General features: G+C 39.0%; 3 protein-coding genes across 13 annotated transcripts; 2 read left to right on the forward strand and 1 right to left on the reverse strand.

Annotated features, from left to right (window-relative positions):
- The first annotated feature begins 1,886 nt into the window (after nt 1–1,886).
- trip6 (thyroid hormone receptor interactor 6) lies at nt 1,887–10,867 on the forward strand. Its single transcript, XM_044341312.1, has 11 exons — nt 1,887–1,973; nt 2,470–2,505; nt 4,693–4,927; nt 5,645–5,745; nt 5,914–6,027; nt 6,156–6,743; nt 7,141–7,237; nt 7,326–7,495; nt 7,602–7,780; nt 7,885–8,005; nt 8,539–10,867. The coding sequence occupies exons 3-11, from the start codon at nt 4,702–4,704 to the stop codon at nt 8,668–8,670; spliced, it is 1,728 nt and encodes a 575-aa protein (XP_044197247.1). The 5' UTR covers nt 1,887–1,973; nt 2,470–2,505; nt 4,693–4,701; the 3' UTR covers nt 8,671–10,867.
- A 1,302-nt stretch (nt 10,868–12,169) lies between these two features.
- On the reverse strand, nt 12,170–16,002 carry sst5 (somatostatin 5). 2 transcript variants are annotated; one of them, XM_044340937.1, is made up of 3 exons: nt 13,092–14,051; nt 12,865–12,999; nt 12,170–12,743 (listed from the first exon to the last, which is right to left on the reverse strand). In XM_044340937.1, the coding sequence occupies exons 2-3, from the start codon at nt 12,991–12,993 to the stop codon at nt 12,552–12,554; spliced, it is 321 nt and encodes a 106-aa protein (XP_044196872.1). In that variant the 5' UTR covers nt 12,994–12,999; nt 13,092–14,051; the 3' UTR covers nt 12,170–12,551. The 2 variants fall into 2 exon arrangements, with proteins under 2 accessions (XP_044196872.1, XP_044196871.1); XM_044340936.1 differs by adding an exon at nt 14,576–16,002 and having other exon boundaries at nt 12,394–12,743; nt 12,865–13,606.
- A 124-nt stretch (nt 16,003–16,126) lies between these two features.
- Nucleotides 16,127–24,489, forward strand: LOC122973433. Of its 10 annotated transcripts, none has more exons than XM_044340929.1 (19): nt 16,127–16,225; nt 16,425–16,477; nt 17,350–17,439; nt 17,525–17,676; nt 17,745–17,888; nt 18,009–18,056; nt 19,552–19,725; nt 19,866–19,962; nt 20,053–20,270; nt 20,870–21,023; nt 21,322–21,542; nt 21,623–21,740; nt 22,363–22,577; nt 23,047–23,164; nt 23,311–23,480; nt 23,561–23,658; nt 23,731–23,858; nt 23,964–24,014; nt 24,204–24,489. In XM_044340929.1, the coding sequence occupies exons 2-19, from the start codon at nt 16,426–16,428 to the stop codon at nt 24,290–24,292; spliced, it is 2,337 nt and encodes a 778-aa protein (XP_044196864.1). In that variant the 5' UTR covers nt 16,127–16,225; nt 16,425; the 3' UTR covers nt 24,293–24,489. The 10 variants fall into 10 exon arrangements, with proteins under 10 accessions (XP_044196864.1, XP_044196860.1, XP_044196861.1 ...); XM_044340925.1 differs by lacking the exon at nt 16,127–16,225 and adding an exon at nt 16,239–16,346; XM_044340926.1 differs by lacking the exon at nt 16,127–16,225 and adding an exon at nt 16,239–16,346 and having other exon boundaries at nt 24,210–24,489.
- Nucleotides 24,490–24,684: the final 195 nt, after the last annotated feature.

The following is a 24,684-nucleotide window of genomic DNA, read 5'->3' on the forward strand; positions in this document are numbered from 1 at the left end:
AATCCTGTATTTCATAAAGTCTATAAGGTTTAATAGTATTCAATTCATAAATCCAAAATGTCTCCTTTCTTAAGAGCTGGTTCATCAAATTACCATCTCTTGAATTGGGTTGCACTCTTTCAATGCCGATAAATTTTAGGGAAGTAGCCGACCCATGGTTTTTCTCCTTGTAGTGTCTAGCAGTGGCATAATCCATATTTCCATTTCTAATGGCAGCCTTATGCTCAACAGTTTGAGATTTTTGGCCTACATTCATTAAGCCACATGAGCATTTCAAGATGTAAATGATGTGTGTAGAGAAACAATTGATGAATTCTTTCATATCATATTTCTTTCCTGTATGAGGGTGATTGAATGTCTTGGTATCAAGTGTGTTTGAATAGTGTGCACATTTTCCACATCTATAATTTCCAAACACTTGTTGAGAAAGCTAATTAGTATGTGAAAGTCCTTATACATAGAACTGACATCAGTATCTCTGACATTTCTGCATTTCTGCCTAGCCAAGCAAAAACGAGGTCTGGAGGATGATAAATGATTCAAACAGTGGTCACATTCTAGGATTTTCCAGTGTTTCTTTATAATCTGTTTGACTTGCATAGATGCCGTACAGTATTCAGACACAAAGGTCTTTTGGATCTTTTGATTACTGTTAATGAAAATAGAAAATTGGAGACATCTATTTTTAAAAAAGAAACTGACAGAAACACCAGTTTACACTACAAGTTTCCACCCCGACCGTATGATCAGCAACATCCTGTATGGTCAGTTTGTAGGATTGAGAAGAATATGTAGAAAAGAAGAGGATTATCAAACTAAGGATAAAGAAATGTCTCAGTGTTTTAGACAAAGGTGATATGACCAGACACTCATTGATCAAGCTATTGAAAAAGCTAACAGTGTGGATAGGGAAAAAAAGCTTTTTCGACAGTTGAGGTGGAAACATGTAGTGTAAAATGGTGTTTCTGTCAGTTTGATAAATAGATGTCTCCATTTTTCTATTTTCATTAACAGTAATCAAAAGATCTAAAAGACCTTTGTGTCTGAATACTGTACGGCATCTATGCAAGTCAAACAGATTATAAAGAAACACTGGAAAATCCTAGAATGTGACACAAATTTGAACCATTTGTCATCCTCCAGACCTCGTTTTTGCTTGGCTAGGCAGAAATGCAGAAATGTCAGAGATACTGATGTCAATTCTATGTAAAAGGAACCTACACAAACTAATTGGCTTTCTCAACAAGTGTTTGGAAATTATAGATGTGGAAAATGTGCACATTATTCAAACACACTTGATACCAAGACATTCAATCACCCTCATACAGGAAAGAAACATGATATGAAAGAATTCATCAACTGTTTCTCTACACACGTCATTTACATCTTGAAATGCTCATGTGGCTTAATGAATGTAGGCCAAACAAAGCTGCATCTCAAACTGTTGAGCATAAGGCTGCCATTAGAAATGGAAATATGGATTATGCCATTGCCATGGGTCGGCTACTTCCCTTAAATTTATCACCATTGAAAGAGTGCAACCGGATCCAAGAGATGGTAATTTGATGAACCAGATCTTAAGAAAGGAGGCATTTTGGATTTATGAATTGAACAGTGGCAGTGGCGGCTGGTAACTCAAAAATTGGGGAGGACAGGAGTTTATAATCTGTTTGACTTGCATAGATGCCGTACAATATTCAGACACAAAGGTTTTTCTTTTAACCATAACCATAACCACTACTTGCCTAACTGTAACCCTAACCATAACCTAAACCACTGACCTAAAAATATTCTTTTTCCCAATTTGGGACACAGCTCAAGTCTGAAATTTGTCCCCAGAAAGTAGCCTATGACAGACCACCCACCCACACACACACACACACACACACACACACACACAGTAGCTACGTCACACATTGGGAATGCAGTGAGGAGCTGCTGCTGCTGCTGAAGGCCTCAGGATCCGCAACAAAGTAGGTTAACGACGCTAAACCAAAAAGAAAGTTATATATATACATATATAACTTTTACTTAACTTTGAACATTTAAATGGAGGCGTGGGTTATGTCTGTGTGGGTCATTTCTGGTGTTAGGCGTCGGTTACTTCATGGTTTTCCTCTTCGGTTGTGTTGAAGTTAGCCTGGAGGCAAGGCACGAGCTTTGCTCGAGTTCAAAACAGCCTAGAAAACAAGTAAATAAGGCTGTTATTAAAGTTAATTATGGCGAATTAACTTTCATTACGGGTTGTTTTACCAGTTAAGTGGCGTGTTTTACACAGAAATGACGCACAGAGGACAGATTTGTACAAACAACTGGGCAGTTAGTGTCTCTATTCATCCTAATGAGACAAGTTAACGTTGATGTGCTTAACAAGGTTACTGTTAGCGTCAAGGAAATGTGTTTTTAATGTGTGTTTAATGTGCTGTATCTGTGTCGTGTCTCAATTTTTATGTTGTTATTGATTTGTAGATGAGACCGAAGGAGAGGAGGGAGTCACTGTAAAAGGTAGGAAATGCTAATATGTTGCTAATAGCATGCTAGTCTTGATTTGCGATTCTTGATAGTGATATATTTATCATATTTCTCAACTCATATTGACGTAAGCTGAGTTGTCTTCTTGGTATTTTGCGCAATTCAACAACCGCACATCGCTAATTACATGCAGCTACATTTAAACATGTTGTTAGCCGCAGCCTTTAGCCTTCAAAGTAAAGGCTTGATAATAATGGACTGTACAGAACGAACAGAAAGTGTGTGTAAAACTGAAAGAAGCTGTAAATAGAGGAAACAACCATTAATTCTGAATGTGCTACCAGTTTCTTCAGCCGTGCTGGATTTGTCGATCATTAGTTTTCTGTGTTGCTGCGATGTTTAGTGTTTTACTTTGAAGTGGAAAAAGACACCGGATGTTTTCTTTCTTCATTCCTGCGTGCTTGACTCTCGTCTCTGTCATCAACTTTGACATTTCATCAGTTGATGATCCTCCTTTGCATTCAGCAAGAGCTTCAGCTAATAAATGGACAAATACGCGAGGTTTGTCTCTTTTAAATCACATAAAAACCTCACAATTGGCATTAAAACGCGGAGTGATGAAGGATTAATTTCCTGGCCCAGCCATCCTCGGATTTGAGTGTGTGCTCATCCGGATTCAGACAGGGGCTTAACTCAGGTCTATATCGGAGGTGGTGGTCACTGTGCAATGTCAGTGAAGTCCATGCTGAAAGTGCAAGGTTTAAGTTTAACTACAATAACTCCATGGATAAGAAATACAAGTCACTACTAAAAGAATACATGTCAAATACAAACCAAAAAGGCTTAAATCCAGTGTCCAAGCATTGTTTTTCTACATCATCCTTGCATCCATCATTATAATCCTCTTACCAACAAGGATTTATGATGGCTACACGACCCACATACAATCAATCTGAGTGGATTATTAATTTCTTCACTCTGACAATAGTGATTTGGCTCAGTTGGCCCTGTACTTGTAATCCATTTGGACACCATGTCAATCACACAATGGCTTTCCAAAACCGTTAAAACAGAGCTTTTGTGCATAGAGTTTTGATGAGAAATAATCATTAAACTTTCATTTTTTTGGTTATCATTTCCTCTATAAAGGATACATGTAATGACACATGCCTATCAGAGGTTACCAAATCACGAAAAGTGATAACATTTCTCAAAATTACTTAGTTTGATCCCTAATAGTATTCAATTTGTAAATACACATAAAGAAGAATACATGCAAATGTTTAAAATGATCAAAAATTTTGTTGCAAACTATTCAGTACTAAAAGACTCTTTTGGAAACTCAACAACAACCTTTATTTGCTTTCCTCCAGGTTCTCATTTTCCTTTCTCTAAACTGACGCTGAAATGTATTAGATGTGTTTTTCCTTTAAAGAAGATCTGTATCTTAGTGGAGGATGTCAGGTGCAAGTCAGCACTTTGTCAGCTCAGCTGTGTTCTCCAGTGTTGTTATTTATTTATCCCACAGATACATAATATATTGTTATGAGCCAGGTGTTCACATGTACACAGACACATATCATTACATAACGTTTCCTGTCTTGTTTTTGTCTCGGCTTCATTTGGAAATCACTGATTCTAGCGTGTAAACACCCAAAAACAATAACCATTGTGGTGGATAACAGACGAGGGGCAACCACGGATTTGCACCTGTTTGTGTATCTGTGTACGAGTTTGATTGTGTGCGTGTGTGCGTGCACTAGACATCTCGTGTTTGTGTCTCGAAGCACACAAACACACACACGCACACACACACACACACACGTTTCAGGGCAATGTGCGAGCCTGCTGGAAATCCCCGAGCCTTTCAGAACGGCTGTTCTCTTCCTGCTCCTCAACTAGAAGCCTATTGTTCAATCTGTGTGTCCCTGTTGCCATAGGAAACAAAGCCTGAAGCATCCCTTAGTTTCCATTGGTTACCTATGACAAAAATACACACAAGAGCCACAGCTGTGCCCATGCAAATTCAGACTAAAAGCTGTAAGCATAATCCTGCATATTCATTTAACTGTTATCAGGCAAAGCAAAGTCAGTATTGCGTAACACTGATTTGCAGTTAGGATGCAACTGTATTTGAGAAAAACAATAAATTCATGCTGCCAAAAGTCTGGAAATAACTTGACAGATCAGTTGTAACAGTGATATCGTCCTTGACCTCAGAAGCCTGCCATGTCCGGTCCCACCTGGCTGCCACCGAGGACTCTGGAAAGCCCAGAGCGTGCCGTCCCCCAGATGTCCCACTCTGCAGGGTCAGCAATCTACCGAGCCCCCAACAAGAAGGGCACATCTGACTTTCGGCCAAAATATGGCCCTTATGACCAGAACGGAGGAGGAGGAGGTGGAGGTGGAGGAGGAGGGATGATAGCCAACAGGTACATGGCTACTGGACCCACAGGTGAGACCACGCCACTTGTCACATACTGTCAAATCTATTGTACGACATGCTGGTGGTATTATTCCTCAGTTTATTTCAGATTGTAGGCACATTTTAATAAAGACACAATTCACACACATCTTATAAATAACACACAAATATCTGTCTTCACCAGAGTACGTAATGTGCAACTTTTGGAAGCATTTACTCAACTTAATCCAAAATGCAAATACATTTACTCATTTCCTGCCACTGCTGGAACAGATAACAAGCACCGTAAAATCTTGGTATGTGCAATAACATCCGTATGCCTTCATTATGAGTAACCGGTCTTTTTATAAATACAACAAAAGGAAGCAGTATGCAGAGTCATACAGTACAGTGTCAACAGCCTGGCCTTCAAATAAGTTTAGTAAATGATGGAGTCATCAGTTTGTCATTTTGTAGGGCGTCTTCTGAAATTCGGGCTTTTTCAAAGTCTGCGTCAAAGATGACGATTGAAGGAGCGCCCTGGTAGCCGAAAGGTTACAGCGCACGTCACGTAACCGCAACGTCCCTGGTTCAACTCTGGCTTAGGACCGTTGTTGCATGTCGTACATCTCTCTCTCTCTCTCTCTCTCCTCTTGTTTCCTGTCTGCATCTCCACTATCAGCTCTCCATTAAAGGCAAAACAAGCCCAAAAACATATCTTTAAAAAAAAAAAAAAAGATCATTCTATGTCTGTTCTTCAATCAAAAGGTGGGCCTATTCATCATTCTAGTGATCACTATTACTCCCCTCCACATGGTCCCAAAGACGACCGCAACTGGAGCCCTCACATAGACAGCTACGAGCTGATGGTAGGTACACCTCTAAGCTGTGGTCATTTCCAATCTGCAATATTCTAAAAGTTATAGTGAAACACTGAAAAAGTGATCACAACATCAAACAGTTTAAACATTTTAAAGTGTTGTATTAAATGTAGAGTTCTTATGTGCTAACATGTTTCTGATTCTGTTCTCTTTTAGCACCGTGGTCCTGAAAAACCAGTGAGCCATCACTCCAAAATCGATGCTGATATTGACTCCCTCACCAGTATGCTCGCTGATCTGGACAGTCACCCACATGACTCCAGCACACAAGTATGATAGTACACTTACTGATTGATTTTGACTCAAGGAATATTAGTGTAATAATAAATTTTAATTTCATAATCATTGTGCAAATTTTACTGTCAGTATTTAAATGTATTAATTTTCTGACTCCACAGCTGTACGACAATGTGCCTTACAACAAATACCTCTCAGGGGATCACTACAAGCCTGCACACCAGAGCGCAGGCCCTCCTCAGGGTCGGCCATCCATGGGCTACCCCCCTCACCCCCAGAGCCAATACCACCCGGCGCCCCCCTACCCCAGCGAGCATCAGACGCCTCAGTACTCCACTACCCACCAGCAGGACTACTACTCGTCTTCTTCAGCTCCTAAACCCTACCCTCAGCCTGTCCCGGCCTCCTACACCACGGCTTCAACTCCCACCGGGCCCAGGTTCAGCGTCCAGGTCAAGACGGCGCAGCCCGTCACCTACTCTCAGACAGGGAGGCAGGCCGAGCAGGCCTACACCCCACCCCCTCCTCGCCAGCACGTGTCACGCCCCCCGCCTCAGACAAGTCCGCAGGGCTGGTACTCCCAACACCCCAGCTCACAAACTCAGGAGATGCACTCTGATGAGGGGTACAAGGGGAGCAGCTCAGGGTCTGGAGGAAGAGTTAACCAGGTTCCCATGTCTAAGAGAGGGATGGAAAATAATCAAACAGGGTCAGGGGCCGCACTGAGTCCTGCTTATCAGTCCAGCAAGGTAGGGGGACAAACTGCATCTGTGTTTGAGAATGAGATGTGAGCTTTAAATGATATTAAAACATTGTGTGAAGTTGATTTAATCTCCCACACTGAACATAGATAAAATAGTCTTAATTTGGTAAGAGTTTGATTTAAATCATATCTGATCAAACAGTAAATAAACCAGATTATTAATCTGACCAGTTGTTGGATGCTAACTTTTGGTACTTGGCAGTTTTCAATACTCTCTACAGTCGGCCAAAATATAGGTTTGATAGCCAAGTATCATAAATATTGAAGTAATCTTGCAGTTAAAAGACTTAGTTGTGAAAGTGACCATTTCTGCAGTTTTGTTCATGTTATCTTTGGGTTTTCCAGTTACATATTTGTGATTTATGTGTCTTTTTTTTGTCCAGCAGGGGGTAGCAACAACCAGGCCCGAGGAGGAGTTGGATCGACTCACCAAGAAGTTGGTATATGATATGAACCACCCCCCTTCAGAGGACTATTTCGGTACAGTCCCACCACCTTAATGACTAATGACACTGCAAAACTTACATTCTTGCATTTAACAAAATAAAACAAACTCTTCCCCTTTCAGGTCGCTGTGCCCGTTGTGGTGACAACGTGGTCGGCGACGGCAGTGGCTGTATCGCCATGGAACAGGTATTTCACGTGGAGTGTTTTACATGTATCACCTGCCACGCCCGTCTCCGAGGACAACCCTTCTACGCTCTGGACAAGAAGAGTTACTGCGAGAGTTGTTACATTGTAGGTGATTTTTTTTTGTTTTTTTTTTAAAAAGCTACAAACTAAAATTATAATTTCCTGTCATGCCTACTTTGATCTCTACTCCTGTGTCTCTTTTTCTCGTCAGAGTACTCTAGAGCGCTGTTCAAAGTGCACCAAGCCCATCTTGGACCGTATCCTGCGGGCTATGGGAAAGGCCTACCATCCTCGCTGTTTCACATGTGTAGTTTGTAACTGCTGCTTGGACGGGGTGCCCTTCACCGTGGACGCCACCTCTCAGATCCACTGCATAGACGACTTTCATAGGTACACACACACACTTTCCACACACCTGCCGAACACAGGGATGAGACGTTTTACCTGCTTTTCTTTCTGAACTAACTAATTCTGATGCTTGTTGTCCTTCACAGGAAGTATGCGCCTCGCTGTTCGGTGTGTGGTGAGCCCATCATGCCTGAACTAGGTCAGGAGGAGACTGTCAGGATAGTCGCTCTGGATCGCAGCTTCCACGTCAACTGTTATGTCTGTGAGGTGAGTCAACTTTTTAGTAACTGGACTAAACAGGAAGGGGCAACACAAAATACATCAGGACCAGTTGATTTTTTTTTTGAGAGTTCTCACCAAAAAATGATGGCTCCGAGTTTTATTTGCATGTGCATACAGTTCAGATTGGCTGAAGAGTAAAAGACTGAAAAAGCAGTAAATGTAAAACACAGCTGCACAGTTAGTTTTCTCAAAATTATACTTGCAGTTAACCAGTGGCATCACGTAAAGGACTTTTTATAGGTCTTATTTAGACAATTAGAAAATTCATAAGATCCACCATCACCCTAATCCATCCCAAAGCTCATTTTTCTTGTTTTCCACAGTATCAGCCCTTTTAAGCTAAAATCTAAAAGTTGACTGAACATTGTAGGATTAATTCACCATATTTTCTACAATAAAAACTGTTCAGGCTTGTATTAAACTCACACTGAGTGCCCCAAAATATTTACAGTGTGAGTCTATGTGAGAGTGTTGAGTTGAACTGACTAAAGTCTCTGTTTTGTTTTTTTTAACTTCAGGAATGCGGTCTCCTGCTGTCATCTGAAGGGGAGGGTCGTGGTTGTTACCCGCTGGACGGCCACATCTTATGTAAGAGCTGCAGCGCCCGCCGCATCCAGGACCTCTCAGCCAAAATCTCCACTGACTGCTAACAGACCAGCTGTGTGTCCGCTCCACCATTTAGTTTCTCCAGCACAGATTTTAGTGTCGGAAATTCATAACAGGAAATCATAAACGGTCGACATATTACACGTTATTGATATCGCAGACAGGAGTAACAGTTTTATACCCCTGTTTGTTTAGTCTTGTGAAGTATTTTTTGCGTTTTCTTTGGTTAGTCTGATCTTGAATTGATATAAACCTTGTTATAGTTCCCTCTGTTGGTATGTAGCCGCAATTTCATTTGCAGAGGGAACATTTTCTTACTGTTACTGATTCAAATGAGAGATGGAGTTGTGATGAAGAGACCACCTCACCGGTTATCTTTTCAATCAGATTTCCTACTGCGTTTTCTTTCTTTTTGGTACACATTTACCCTGTTTTACATGTTAAATTCAGTATTCTTATGGCAGTAGCCTGACCTGCAGGCAGCTTGGGCTCCACGTAACATTTATCCACATCGGTACTGCTTAACTAGCAGAAAGCACATTATTTTCATTGTCAAAGACATTGAAAGTAGGAAAGGATACGAGACCTCAAAATGAGGGGTATTTTTGCAGAGAAGCAGCATAAATAATAATGAGAGTGATGGCTTGTCTCTGTGGAGTTTAGGGACCTGTACATTTGTAAAACACTTGGCGTCAAAGTGCTGAACTGCCTCAAAACAAGCATTTTAAAAGCACATAATGCAACAACAACTGTGACTGTATATAACAGGCTAGTTTGGTTTAACAAAGGAACCGTTCTCAAGAAACTGTGTCGGAAAGCATGTAGCCTTTAGTGCAGTGAAACTTTGCAGTGAAGTAGCCTCATAGAACGAGAAATGTAGACGAAAGGAATGTGTAGTAAACTTTACAACCCAGTTTTTTTTTTTCTCTTTAGCTTTTAAATGCTAGTACAATATTTGCTTGAACAAATCTTTACAGTTACTCTTATTTAGTTATTAAATCGACACTCATAACAGGATTTTTGCCATTTTTTTTAATCATCCAGAATAACATTTTTGAATGTCTACGAAACACAGTCTGCTTTCTTGTTTTTGTCTATTTTAGTTCAAACATTTGTTGTTGGTTGATACTTGACTGTTACATTGAAGATGATGGTGCAATGAAGTCAAATGCTTTCTTCGGTCTAAAGGAAAACAGGGTGTTGGTCAATTATGGGGCTTGAAAACATCCTATTGTGTAAAGCTTGAGCCTCATTTGAAGAGTTTGTACTGTATATGTGCCATTTAGGGGGAAAAGAGATACCTGCTCATGTAAAACTAAAATTAATAGTCATTTTTTATAGCATATTTGGTCAATTAATGTACTTGAAAAAACTACATCTTTTACTACTTTTACAGGCAGGTTATTCTTTAGATATTGAATGTTTAATTCAAGATGACGACTTCTTTCTCTCCCTTACTTGTTATTGACTTTGGCAAACAACTCTTCACTTGTGGATTTTATTCGTGTTCATCTTTGCACTCATGTGGGCCAAGTTGTCATTTTTCTGAGACTTTGGAGCTTACAGTATTTGTTACGTTTTGATTGTGTTTAAAACCTCTGTCTTTCCGTCCTGATTTTTGTATTTGTGTAACTTAAAGGGCTAGAAATTTGGAAAGCCTTACCTCAAGGATGTCATTCAGTTTCATGTTGATCCTTTTTTGAAACTGGATCTGTCTGTGAACTCTTTTTTTTGTGGCAGAACTTGATCATGCTAAAACGGTTCAGAGTTGCAATTTTTCATCTCTTGTTAATTTATCTCATTATGTATATACTGTATTAGCATTAACCTGCTTTTTATCATCTAGGTAATCATTTCATCAATGCTCAAGTGTCATTCAAAAAAAAAAAAAACCCTCACTCATGCCAACTCTTGTGTCTTGTAACTCCTTGAATCATAATTTTGTTCAGTTGCACAACAATCATTCATGTAGCCTCAGTGGCTAACAACTCCCTGTACGTTCAGTTTGAAATGCTGTGAATTTGAACTTGTAAATCAAAGCCGACGGTACCGCAGCATACCTCTGTCCACTGATCAATTCATACGGAGAAGGAGGCTGTTTTGTAACGAATAAGCAGGTTGTTGAAGTAGAAATGGCGGTTAGTTGAATTAATGGGAGAGCATGTGAGCCCAACAAGGCCAGATTTTCTCTCAATGCAGATTGTAGTAACATAATTGATTATTAAAATGTCAGCAAGTTAATCTGTGCGTTTGTCAGTTTTTACACAAACACCAACATGATGAAAACTTCAAGGGGCATTCTACAGATTTTATACATGAAGTTCAGGATTGGGTTGCACCAGCTGTTCTGTGTAAAGTCCTGCGAGTTCATTTCAAACCAGTGGTTCAATAAATAAGGTTTCACTATTAAAACACAAGAAATGTCTTATATAGTAAACACTTAAGATAATGACAAATGATTTGTCAATTAATTAATTAGTTGTTGACTATTTAATTAATTGTCTTGTTTCTTTTGTCTTCTATGACAGTAAACTGAATATTTTTGGGTAAACAAGACTTTTGGGTTTTGGAAAACATTGATCGACATGTTTCACCATTTTCTGACATTTTATGGACCAAACAAGTAATTGATCAAGAAAATAATCAACAGATGAATCAATAATGAAAATAACTGTTAGTTGCAACCTTACACTTTAATGTGTAAATTGGTTATTAGGAAACATCTGCGGCACTACAAGAAGAAACCAAGTATATAAACCAGAAGTGACTGTAGCATCACAAACTGTAACATTACATAAAAAATAACAGTTTTAGGGACTAAAAGATCTAATAAACTTAACTGCCAATTATTTGTGAATATAGGTATGAGTTTGTTTTATTTCTATATACTTGGGTAAATATGTGTGTTTTAGAGTTAGTAGTATTCATGCAGTTTAGAGTGAGAGGGAAATGATTATGCTAAGCTAACTGTCATTATTTGGTAATTTAGTCTAATGTTATTAGTATTAAGTTTTGTAATTTGATGTTTGGTGTGTTTTTTCTGTGAAATGTAAAGTGTCAGGTCGGATTATATTTATCATATTCCATATTACCTCTTTTACTCTTCAATCTAAACAGGTTAGCATTAGCAAGCTAATGTTAGCTTTGTCAGTTGGTTCATTCAGCTAGCTAACGCAACAGTTCCACCTGGTAGTTAATAGCTGTAAATATTTAGTAACTTATCACTATGTAAGAACTAGTTTGTGTAGTACAACCAGTTTTAATTTAGTGATGTGTAAATCTCCACCTTGTAAACTTTTACGTTATAACCAGGCTAAGTTTGAATTAATCAACAGCTCCACTTTACTAGTCACACAGAGAGCTCAGTTCAGCCTGTGAAAACAGTTGTATTAGGGCTTCTGTGGCGTCGGCGGGAGCTTTCTATAGTTTCAAAAATAACCCTGATGATGTCATCCGAGGCATTCTCATTTTTAGCAGAAATCCTGGGGAGTTTGAAAGATATCTAGATTTACTTGAGAAGGAAAAGATGCAATTCAGTTGCACTATGAGAAATGTAGTATCCAGGGTTTTGGGGATCTTGGTCCATCATTGAGACAAAAAATTGGGATAACTCAAGCTCTGCTGCTTTAATTTCGACAATTCTTGTTTAAATGTATCTCTGCTAAGTCCCCCAGTTTCATAGAAGTGCAATACAATCACTAGAATATCCCTTTAAGACACAAACAGAGAGAAATGAGGATGTAGCCTGACAAACATACCCTTTTAAATCAGAAAACTTTATTTTAAACACTGTGTACATCTTTATTAACCTCATTATTGTATGCAATCACCATAACATCTTTATTTTACAGTGAATGATCCATCTACAGCAAATGATATAGTGTTATTTACACTGAACTGACTATCCAGAGGGTCTTATCTTGTGTTAACACGAGGTGAATGTCTTCCAGAAGAAGTTGCGGCAGCCTGCCTTGCGCTCTCTTTGGGAGAGGGGAAGGTGTCGCCGCATCACCTCCTCCCTGACCCCCAGCTCCTCCTCCAGCTCGGGGAGCCTCTCATCTCCTCTCGCTGCCATCAGTTCAGACATAAACTTCAGCAAGAGCAAGTGAGCAAGACCCTAAAAAGGGGAGGGAAATAAAGGAAAGAATAAAAAATAGTCTCAGGCAAAAATTGTTCCCCATGAAAGAAGAAGAAGAGGCTCTGAAAACGCACAAATCTGAAATCTATCAATGACTCACCTTGTCCTTTGTGAGGTCTGCTCTCAGTGTTTCTATCAGCACATCTCTGGGTGGAGCACCGCTGACCCGCACCAGCAGCGCAGAGGAAAACAGAGCCACCAGAAGAACCTGCACTTGAGAGCGAAGCATCTCCACCTCAAAACAGCCAGAAGAATCCTCCTTTTATATCCCCTGATTCTTGTTTTCAACACCGACGATGTGCAACAATCCAAAATATAACCACTAACCAATCAGGAAGTGTGTGGCGGAAGAGCTGTTTGAGTAGGGAGATGTTGAGCTGATAAATAGTCTTCTTCCTCTTCAAATCCTCCTCATCGTCAAACCAACAAAAGGATGTGATTGGTTTAGAAGAATGGCTGTGAGAGAACGAGGATGTTGTGGACAGAAGTGTCACCAGACAGGATAAGGTCATCATTAGCCATGACAATGTGAACAACACAACACTGAGATGCTGTTCCCACAACATATCAAACAAAAACCTCCAACTGCTGACTTCAGAGATGATTCATACTTACATTCAAATTATTTAAATGTGGAATATTAGATAAAAGCAATAAATTCAAACTTCACTAGTGTCAGTGAGGATTAGCCACACCAGCTTTGTAGGTGTCCTGGTCTCAACATGAGGCCTGCATGCTGTGCAGTGTTAATGACACAAACTGACTCAAATGTTAATGAGCTGGTCCAGACACTGTTGACCAGTCCGACACTCTGCCACCCTTTCTGCCGTCACTTTGAGTCTCTGGAAAATAAACAAAGATAATTAACATCTAAATGTCAGACAGTCTGAGGACGTAATTGCAGTGTTTCTGATTGATTATTCAGAAAGTGTTATTGCCTTTAGTCTTGTCTGAAAACATAATATGGCAAGAATTTATATTTTAACCATCTCAAAAGGTCACAGGTGCCACCGAGCCACCCAGTACACTTAGTTTAGTGGTGGTCAAGCTGAGGGTCAGGACCCTCCAAGAGGTCATGAGGTCAATCTGAGGGACTGCAAACAGTTTACATGATAGGAAAGCAGTAAAAACATCTACTGTATGCTGCGTAAAATTGTATTAATGTGTAATTTTTGCTTTTATCTTGTATAATTTTACCTCTTAACCCTTACACACTGTTCAACTTTGACAATTTTTTTACATTAAAAATACCCTAAACACCAATTTTTTTTTGTCTGAAATTTTATTACTTTTCCTGAAGTGACCAAGAAAATACAAAAATAGAAATATTTCAACTTTGTTTGTTGTTTTTCTGCAGCTTATTATTGTACATAGAGCATGTTCCAGTTTAAATTTGACCTGTATTTATTCAAAAATCCAAAAATTACTAAATTTATTGAAATTACAGTGGCTGTTACAGCATGACCTCCTGTTTTAGGTAATGTTGGACCACAATATAGTATTATTGTGATTTTTTTTTCTCCATAAACAAATAAAAACCTAAAGAATACACACTCTCTGCTCTATGAAAGCTAGATTAAGGATTAATCAATGATTTATTAATGACTGAAGAGGTATTTATGAATGTAAAATAGATTTGTGGTTTAGTAGTTTGGCATAGAGATAAATTATGAGGGGATACTGTGAAGGGTCAGATTATGAAATTTTGATATCTTAATAGCCAAGTCAATAAATAGCATTAAACAAAAACATCCCGTCAAACAGTGATTAAAGCCTTATTTTCACATCTCTTTCTTTAAATAGGTAGTGACCTTTTCTGCAGTTGCGTCTTCCTCTTCCTTCCCTGCAGGACTCTCACTGATGAGTCTGATTACTCAGTTGTTAATCATGACATGACTTGACTCTAAGTAACATTTTCCAAAGGCAGTGAGGATGTTGTGACCGCAGGCATCCAGCTGCGCTGCCCTGGACAAATAAGGAGAGGGGTCCAACACTGTGACGATCACACAAATCACACCTCCACTGCCTCCGTACCTGCTGCTACACGGTGTGAAGTAGTGTCAATGTGTCTGCAGTTTGTCAGGATCAATTAAACATCTTCGCCTACGGTTCATCTCAGTCCATGTGAGTTCCTCCTGCTGATTTGCATGTATCCGTAGGATACATGACACATGACGTCTGCTGCTTCATAAAGATGTTGAGATGTTATTTTCAGTATTTAAACAAATGCTATTCCAGTCTGATTGAAACATCGAGGGGACATGGCCTTTTAGAGACCCTTGATGTATCTACATATACTGTAGTTTGTCAGTTTATTATGTACCTATAGCTGAAACAGCCCTAAAATAAATCCTAACTTCACATTATAGGTTATATGTTCAGTTTTAGAGAGGTGTGTGCTCAACTTTCTGGTCATTTGAAAGCTGTAGTCTGTGGTGCTGTTGAATTATATGAAGTTATACTGAGAAGTGTTATTGATGTAAATAATAGGGAGTCAACAGCTGCAACAAAGTGCCCAATCATGAATCAACACATCTCTAAAACTGGTTCAACAAAAACTGAACATTATAATCTTCATAAAGGTAGAAGTTATTTGTAGGGTTGTTGTAATAAACTGCTTTAGTTTTAGCTAAGTGCAGCTAATCTAGCAATTGAGTAACAATACATTTTATCTGTAAATATGACAACAGCACTCTTAAGAAGGCTGATGGAGTGAGTGGGATTGGTTTCAAGTTTCTGATAACGGAGAAACAGACAGAAGTAAAACTGTTGTTGACAAATGATAAGTGACATGCTGGAGAATATTTTCAATGAGATGACTAAAGCTCACGTGGTTCCTCGTGTACTGCTGACCTCAAAAGAGAAAAAGCAAACACTGATGTCGTTCAGCACTTTAGTGTTAAGGATGTGTACAGTATGTGTAGCACAGGTGGTGAATGCGGTAACATGAAATAATATACAGTGTACAGGGTGGTAGCTACCACTGAGGGCACTGACCAGAGTGACCAGAGACTACATCAACTTATTTTTTTAATATTTTTGTGTGTTTAATTTTGTTTTTGTTTTTTGCTGTGGTTGAAAGAAAATGGCAACTCATCATTTTTGAGTAAAAAACACAAAACTATAAGCCTGCTAGTTGGTAATTTTTCTAACAAAACCAGGTCCAAAGGTGCACTCATGACCTCAGTACTTATAAAATCCAGTCTACAACTTACTGGTAATGTACAGTATGTTCATAATGTTAGCATATCACCACTGGGTGTCACTATAAGACCACATTTTTATTCAGTTCAGCCTCTCGCTTGGTTTCACGTCAAACTATATTTAAGTATGTAGTGTAGTATATTTAAGTTTTTGCTAATATACTTAGTTTGATTATAAGTGACCTCACAGCTGTGTTTATGCAGAAGGCGTCCATCAAGAAAACAAACGTCAGTGCTAATTAGCTTCTCAATTAGCAGGTGAGTCTGTCAAAATGGCGTCATGTCCGGTAAATGTAAACAGCTTGAAAATCGTTATCAGAGACAGATATCAGGCGTCTTCTTGAAAAATGAAAAAAATATGTTTCCATATCTTGACTGTGTGAGTTTCAAATAGAGAAGTAAATACACGGTTCAAGTGTTAGTTCATGCAGTTGACTTTGATATTTATTTCTTCCAGCATGATGTTGCTCCTCGCTTCACCTGTGTGTGACAGCAGCTCAGTGCAGACAGGTAAGATCAGCTGTTATGTAACTATAACCATGACTGCTTCTATAAACTGTTTCATAACACATAACAGGAACAAGTGAGGCCCAGTGGACTCCTGCGGTCCTTCAGGAGGGTCTTTGGGGGCTCAAGGCAAAAATAACAGCACTGAATATTACTTCAGCCACGCTTATAAAAGGTTTTTCTTTCAATATAGTGTATTAACTTTCCAGAGTTTTATATTTCAGGACTATTAAAAACCCTCCACATGGGAAATGTTATATTACATCAGAGAGCCCCTGTCTGAAAATATATAGAGGATATGAAGGTCAACAGTGTGATATGGTGCAGTGAAATATGGAAAACACTGCACTGAAAGTGATACTGTCTGGTGCATAATTAAATAAAAAGTCATTAGATCTGCACTATAATTAGTTTGGATATGCATGTATGGGGCTTGGTAATATGGATAAATATTCACAATATTATCAAGAATGTTTTTACAATGTAAGATATGTTATGGCAAATTTATGCAAGATTACATGTAAATGAGCAGATTTATGTAAAAAGTTCCACTGTTATGCATTACATCAGACAGAAGTCTTCACACAGATGTAAAACCAAAAAGATTTTGATATTTTTATGTCATAATTTGTTCAGTATCATTAATTTAGACTACTGACTTATGTAAAACGATAACTCAATGTTATCATGACAGAACAGCTACATGTGATAATACTGAATTCATGCCCAGCCCAACTGTATGTAATCTTCAGTGCGATTACCCAAACGTGTACATTTTCTAATCTCAGCTTCATGCATTTTCAAGTTCAATGAGATTATACATTTATTCAGGATTTAGTTGTGAATTGATGCCATCCTCAATACTGTTATTTCAGGAATATTTCAGATCAAATGTCTTGAGCGTCACTTTTGGCTCTCTGTCAAGTCCGGCTTCCTTGGCTCGAAGATCCGTTTTGATTTTGAAGGTATGTGTCCTCCAGAAATTGGGCAGCAGAGAAGATGTTGGTAGATGGAAATGATTGTTTTTCTGCTCTACTAACCAAGAAAAAGTTCACTGTAAACCCCTGTTGTCACTAGACCAGTACGGACTCCACTTCCTGTCTGATCAGGAGGCCTCGCTGTGTGGCTACACTGTCCTAATCAATGATATTGGAGACTTGGTGTTCCGCGCCTCCTTCCTGGCCTGCCATGTCCACAGCCAGGTAGATGATCCTGCAGTTTTATGCTTTGATATATTGCAGGATCTTAACCACACACCTCTTCTCTGCAGAGGGGCTCAGACTATCACCTGCGTCTCTGGTTTGTGAACGGGCAGGCGGACGGGACGGTGGCAGCATACCCCTTCCAGCTCCGCTGTTCCCTTTATGGGCAGTGGAGCACCAGAGAGATCGTCTGTGAGGAAAACTACATGGAGGTGAAAAGCTGACTTCTCCACCTCCTGTTTGGTTGACTTTTCCTGACACACATGCTGGGACTGACAGAAGATTTGGTAAATGTGTGAAAGTGTATCAAACCATGTGTGTTTCCTCTCAAGGTGTCCATTCAGCGACCTGCTCTGCCCGCTAAATCCAAAAATGAGATGGTTAGTAAATGGCAAAAGTCAAGCGCTTGTCTGTACCGTATCACCGAGTGATTCAATTTTATCTTTTATCGACTTTCATGGGAATCGTATTGTGATGATATGACCATATAGTCTTAAAATCTAACTGAATTCTGTTGTTTAACTGCGTTTTCGTCCATTCTTTTTTTGATTAATCGAATAGTTTGGTCTAAAATTGTCAGAAAATGGAAAAAAACAATTCCCAAAGTCCAAGATGCAGCCTAAAATGTCTTGTTTTGCCCCAAAAATAATGGTCCACAACCCAAAAGATATTCATTTTACTGTCATAGAGGACTAAAGAAACCAGAATTTTTTTTCTTAAAAAAAAATGACTCAAAGCAATGAATCGATTATCAAAATAGTCAGTGATTATTCTTCTGGCGAACCATAAATGGACTAATCATTGCAGCTGTAACGTTTACTCCAACCAAATCATAATCTAATCTGTGTGACTTCACAGGGTCAAGTGTCAGAATGTGAGTAGTTTACAAAAACATCACAAGTAATAAATGACACAAGCAGCTATTCAGTGAACTCTTAAAAGCCCCTTTTCCCATTAAGTATAATGGGACACAACCAAACTTTCACACACATGTTGCTAGGATCGCCATAACAACACTGTGATAGCTCATTTTACTCATAAGGACCAGGAGGACTATTGATATTTTGACTGATAGCAATAAACACCAGTGCAAGCATCACTTAAACAATGGGAATTATTCATTTCTGTATAATGCTGTAGGTCTGTAGTTTTAGTTTATATGCACACTTATACAACAGTATAAAATCCAGATAATAGAAATAAAACAAGATGTGGCAGGAGAGGTCAAGAAGCTGAAGAGGCTTATATAACAGACCTCCTTTCAGTGTAAGAGAAAAAAAACAAAGGAAAAAAGATTATATTTAGATTCAACTTTATTGTCATTACACAAAGTACAAGCACAACAAAATGCAGTTAGGCATCTAACCAGATGTGCAAAATAAGGAAAAAAAGTGCAACAGTCACAAACATTATGTGGTATAAATATGTAAATGTAAGAGGATCTAACTAAAAAGTGCATGTGAATGGTTATAGTATATACATAGAAAAAAAGTACTCATAAATACAAATACAACAAAAACTAATAATTAATAAATGACAATAAGAAGCACACTAAATGAACAGACGAGTCTGCTAATCAGCAGATAATAATCCTATAAAAACAAAGAAATGATACCATGAATTAAATGTGATGACAATTTATTTTTAAAATTGTAAAAGAGTGACTTCCATACATACATATCTGTACATTTTTAATAAGACAAAAGCATAGTCTTCATACCAAATGTTGCTACAAGGGTGTATACATTTCTTAATACACATATATATGTGAACATATATGATGATTTTCTCTTGCTAATGTTTTGGTCTGTGGCTTTTAAAATTATACTCATTAATGTCAAATTAATTGATGAAACACCTCTCGTCACTAAACAGGGTGCAGATGTTGCAGAGATGTCTGTGATGTTCCACAGAGCCGATCGGCCGCCAGCGGAGGTCAGAGTTTTGTCCCTGACTGAGGCTGCTGCTCTGGGCTACCACATCTCGCCGCGTGGCTCACGTCTCACTCTCCGCTGTCACTATTCCTCCCCTCTGTCATACTTTGTCCAGGTACTCAGAGAGTGAATAGTCTATGCTGAGATGAGATATGTATTCATTAGTCATCTCATTCTTTGCTTTTAGTGTCAGAGATCTGCTTTTGTTTTTATTCATGGATGCTACGTACAGTTGTTTTTGTCTGTTTGTCACAGGAAAAGGGAGTTGATTTAGAGATTGTCAGTGCAACCATCCTGTATCAACTCCAGAGCGGCTTCCTCACTGTTGACACCACCGCTGCCTGCGCTCTGAGTTAGTACAGTTTATCAGTATTACATTATTTGGCGACTTCAACACCTCTCCTCTACAGTGTGTCTCTTTCCTCTCCTGTTTCACCCCCAGATGAGGCTACAGCAGATGAATCTGACCTGCTGTGGACTGTCCCTTACATCCTCCCTCCGCTGGTTCACGGGCAGTTCAGGGACAGAGGTGTGAGGGTCGGAGTGAACGGTGAAGCTCTGAGCGAGTCTGACATTAAAAAGAGAGAATACAAGATCAGTCTGCAGGAGGGGAGAGTGGAGGTCAGGATTCCTGCAGGAGCCCAAGATGGACACATTAAGGTAGAATAATAATAATAATAATAATAATAGATACTGCAGAATATTAATGGATATTACACAGCAAGTACGTTTTGTCTGGACGCAGTGGCTCCTCTACATCAGTGGTTCCCAATCTGGACCCTTAAAATGAAGCTTATCCGAAAAATTGATTATTTTCTTCTGTCGCTTTTTCACTTTAAGGATTTTAGAACCTCAAACAGCTGAAATATGTACAAAAAAAGTAAGAAAATTAGGAAAAGTTACAAAACTAAACATAATTTTGTGTAGCAAAATTTTTTTAGGGACCCCTTTCGGAACCACTACTCTAAAGAAGTTTTTGGCTTTTTTATTGTAATACTTTTTTTTGTTTATTATGTATTTTGTGTGCAGTTGCACTGATTTTTTCATATGTATTGTCCATGTCATGTCCTTATTTGGCTCCAGAGACGAATAATATTCTTTCTGCTCAATTGTATAGAGATGAATAGCTATAAATTTGAACTTGAAGGACATTTGTTTATTAAAAGTGAAAATATAGACATAAAGTCAATTTCTATTTCTTTATAACTGCAAACATTTCTTGGAGACTGATATGGCTTTGTCTGTTGTAATTTTTCCAGAGTGGTGTTGTGAGGGGACAGTACAGCCGGTCTGTGTCAGTAGATTTATTCTTCAAGAGTCAGTGGGAGGACGACTACTGGCCTCTCACACAGCATCGCTCTTTCCGGCACCTTAAGACTCCTCTCATGCCACAAACGCCAGTCTTCACCCACAGTAAGGCTTTTTTAGACCTCGTTGGGTCGTATATTAAAGTTTTAATCCTTTCAGACCCTCAGAAGAGCAGCTCCTGTATCTGTTTACAGTGCAGACAATACAAACATCGGGCTGTAAGGATTCATTTTGTCACATGTATATAAAGAAGAAAGTCATTAAATGGCATTTTCAAGGATGTGTGTTACTACCAAATTGGGAAATAATCATTACAGTCGTGTTTTGGATAGAGCTGCATTTTGACAAATCACCCACACACATAAAAGAAACAGCATCATTTTGTCTCTCTTTCTCTCTACAGACTCAGTCCTATCAGAGGGATTTTTTTCTGTCACTTTAGGCTCCTTTGCACCTGATGTTTCCCTCCAGAAGGTGACAGTAGAGGGTGGTGGTGGCCTTTTAACATGGACCCAGAGCCACCAGACTGATATAAACCTCATCGTGTCCAAGCTCTCCTACCCCAACGGGAGTCACTTCTACCTGCTCAGGTTCCCACTCTCACACCCCAGAATAATCCCAGAGGTGAGGCTGACTGATATTGAGCAGTTTTAGCATGTTCACAAGATCATATATGTCTGAAACAAGCTTCCATTTAATCCCAGTATATAGGTGGCGGCCATAAGATGTACAGCCTCTCTATCACCTTTATTCTCTCCATCTCACCCAGTGGAGAAGTGTTTTACCATCAAGTCACCATAGAGCATAGTGTTGAGTACACAGGTGAGTGACTTCTTGCATGTTTCAGCCCAACAACTACTAATTAAAAGTAACTAATAAGTTACATTACTGCTAACCATTTTGTAAAATATACGATAAATTTTGATTTGACTGACTTTCTAACTCCAGGCTGCCATAGATTTCTCTGGATAACATTTTTATTTAAAAATCAAAGATTGCAAAGATTTAAAATTTGCCCCAGAGATCAATAATCCAGCAAAGTGAGTTTTTAGTCTGCTTTCTATGTTAAATTGTTTTAAAGTGATTGATTGAAAGTGATGAAGATATTAAAAAGTCTTCCAGGTTGGTGCATTGAAGTGCAGCTGAGAATCATTCGACATATGAAAATAAAAATGTTCACAGTGATGTCTGAAGCAAGTTTAATGTCTCTTCATGTTGATTTTCATATTGTACTGGCAGGAAATATAACTAATAGCCATGCAGAAGGTGAGGAAATCCATCTGAAAATGGCCAACAGTAATGCAAAGTAAAGTATCTGATTAGTAGTTAATGAGCTAAACATGAGTTCCAGTTGTAAAAATCTGGATAAACTCAACAACTAAAGAACAAAATGTCAGCGTCACTAATATGTCCACCTGATGAGTTACCATCTACCCGGCTGCAGCACCAGGTTCACCCAGGCTGGAGGGGAAGTGCACAGAGAGCAGCCTGCTGGTGCTGCTGGACCACGGGGTCCAGGCCGAGCTGCAGTGGGAGCTCTTCCTTGGAGCCCACGGGCTGGACTGGGAGCTGGTGGAGATGGGGGGGTTCATAGTGGAGGCGGAGGTGGACCACTTCACTGTGGAGATTCCACTCTACAGCTCTGGGATGAAGTATGAGGTGATCAATCTTTCTTCCACAGATTTTTTTTAAACCTTTTTACTCTTATTCCAGTGGATAAATCTTTTTTTTTTTTTTTTTTTTACAATATTCTAACCTGTTTTCCAAACGTTTTGCCTTATTACCACAGTCTAGATCTTGTTTTACATTAGCACCATGTCAGTATTTACCTTTATTTCATCTTTGGGACCATTTAGAGGTTCAAAAAACTATTAGGAGATACTTGCGCTTTTAACTTAATTGGGTTTTTCTTTTAATCGCCCATTTACTCAACTACTAATGCCTAATCTTACTTAATCTGATACAAGGATACCATCTGTGTGCTCAATTCAGTAAATGAGTAAATTAAGGATTAGGAGCACTCCTCAGGCCTCTAAAAGCATATTCATGCAAAGAGAGTATTTTAACACCTCAGGGACACTTAAATTACCATGAAAATAAAACACGTCCCTTTTTTTCCCACATGCAGGAGCTGACATTGCGAGGTCTTGTTGCTGGAGTGGAAGTGACAGTAGTGGAGTCAAAGTCTCTGAAAGTGCAGGACAGGCTTGTCCATAAATGCACATTTCCTGTTCGAGAACTTCTAGGTACACAGCAGAAGTGCAAACTGAAGCATAAAAAGTAAAAATGTGTGGCTGTTATTTCAGTTTTACAAGGTCGCATCAGTATTGTCACCTTGTCTTTGTCTTATATTTAGTTTATAATATCTTGATGCTCTGTGTATTTCTGACAGTATGCTTGCCAGAAGGGCGGATGGTGGCAGTAGTCGACACCACACACACCATCCCACCTACCCAACCCAACCGAACCACCCTATTGGACCCCAGCTGTGTTCCTATGGAGACGGACAGTGCCAGAGCCCTTTTCAACTTCAGCTTGAACTCCTGCGGAACAACTGTAACTGTGAGATACTTTGATTAGTCCAAATTCACACAGAAACTTAGCTTTCTGGCCTGTTTTCTCATCTCATCATATTTCTGTAGACTGAGGGAAACTTCCTGGTTTATGAAAACCAGATAAGTTATCCTCAAGATTTTCTGCCTTTGGATGAACCTGTTATACACCGAGATTCTCCATACAGGTGAGAAATGTACATTAAACTCAATCTGTCTTTGTATCAGATGAAGGCTAATGTGAGTTTTGTTTGCCACAGGCTGACTATCCAGTGTCGCTACCCAGCAAACGACAGCCGTATTCTTGCTATCCATCGACCTTTGAACTCATCTCCGGACCTTTCACCCACACCAGTCAAACGCACTCGCAGGGAAGCTGCAAACACAGGTGCTTGTGTGTGTAGAGCTTGCAGCATTTAAATCATTTGTCATCTGATTTTTTTTTATACATATTTATGTAAATGTGTGATTTATAATTTTGCACCCCAATCAGGTCAAACAAAACAGAGGGTGAATTTGGAGGGACATCAACAACGTGATCTAGGTAGTGTAGAGTTGCTGTGACCTTTGTTTAAACTGTATTGAAATCATCATCAACACATAATCTACTTTATATTGAAACTAGACTGGGTGGAGTTTTCTTATATAATGAAGACCAATTACGTACATATTTTGCCATCATCTAAGTTGGTGTCAGGAACAAGATGTTTAACCTCTTGTCTCTTTTTTGGAGTTTTAGTCTGGATCCGGTGGACATTTGTCTCCTTACTGCTGCTACTGATGATCTGCATGTGGGTTTCTGCATACTGGACCTGTAAATGAAACAAATGAACACCATTTTATTTAATTAATTTATTTTTTGACTGTATTGTCTTTGTTGTTTGTTACTTACATTTGTCTTTACCCTTTACAAGGCTTACAAAGTATGAGAAATGTAATGAAAAATTATTGTTTCCTTTTGTAAAAATGTATTCAGTGCTGTGATTTGTTAGGTGTTCATTAAAGATGACTTAAAATGGCATTGTCTACTGATCATCTTAATACTTCAAGTATCTCCTACTGAAATAGAGAATAGAGACTTTTTAATGTTTTAATGAAGGTGGACTGGTGAGAAACCTAAACCTGACGATTGAGCTGTAATTAACCTTTTTCACGGCAGACATTTAAACATGTCATAGCAGGAGAAGCAAAGGCAGAATTACTTGAATAATGTC

This window comes from Thunnus albacares, chromosome 22 (assembly GCF_914725855.1).
Source record: "Thunnus albacares chromosome 22, fThuAlb1.1, whole genome shotgun sequence".
In the NCBI taxonomy this organism is placed as follows: Eukaryota; Metazoa; Chordata; class Actinopteri; order Scombriformes; family Scombridae; genus Thunnus; species Thunnus albacares.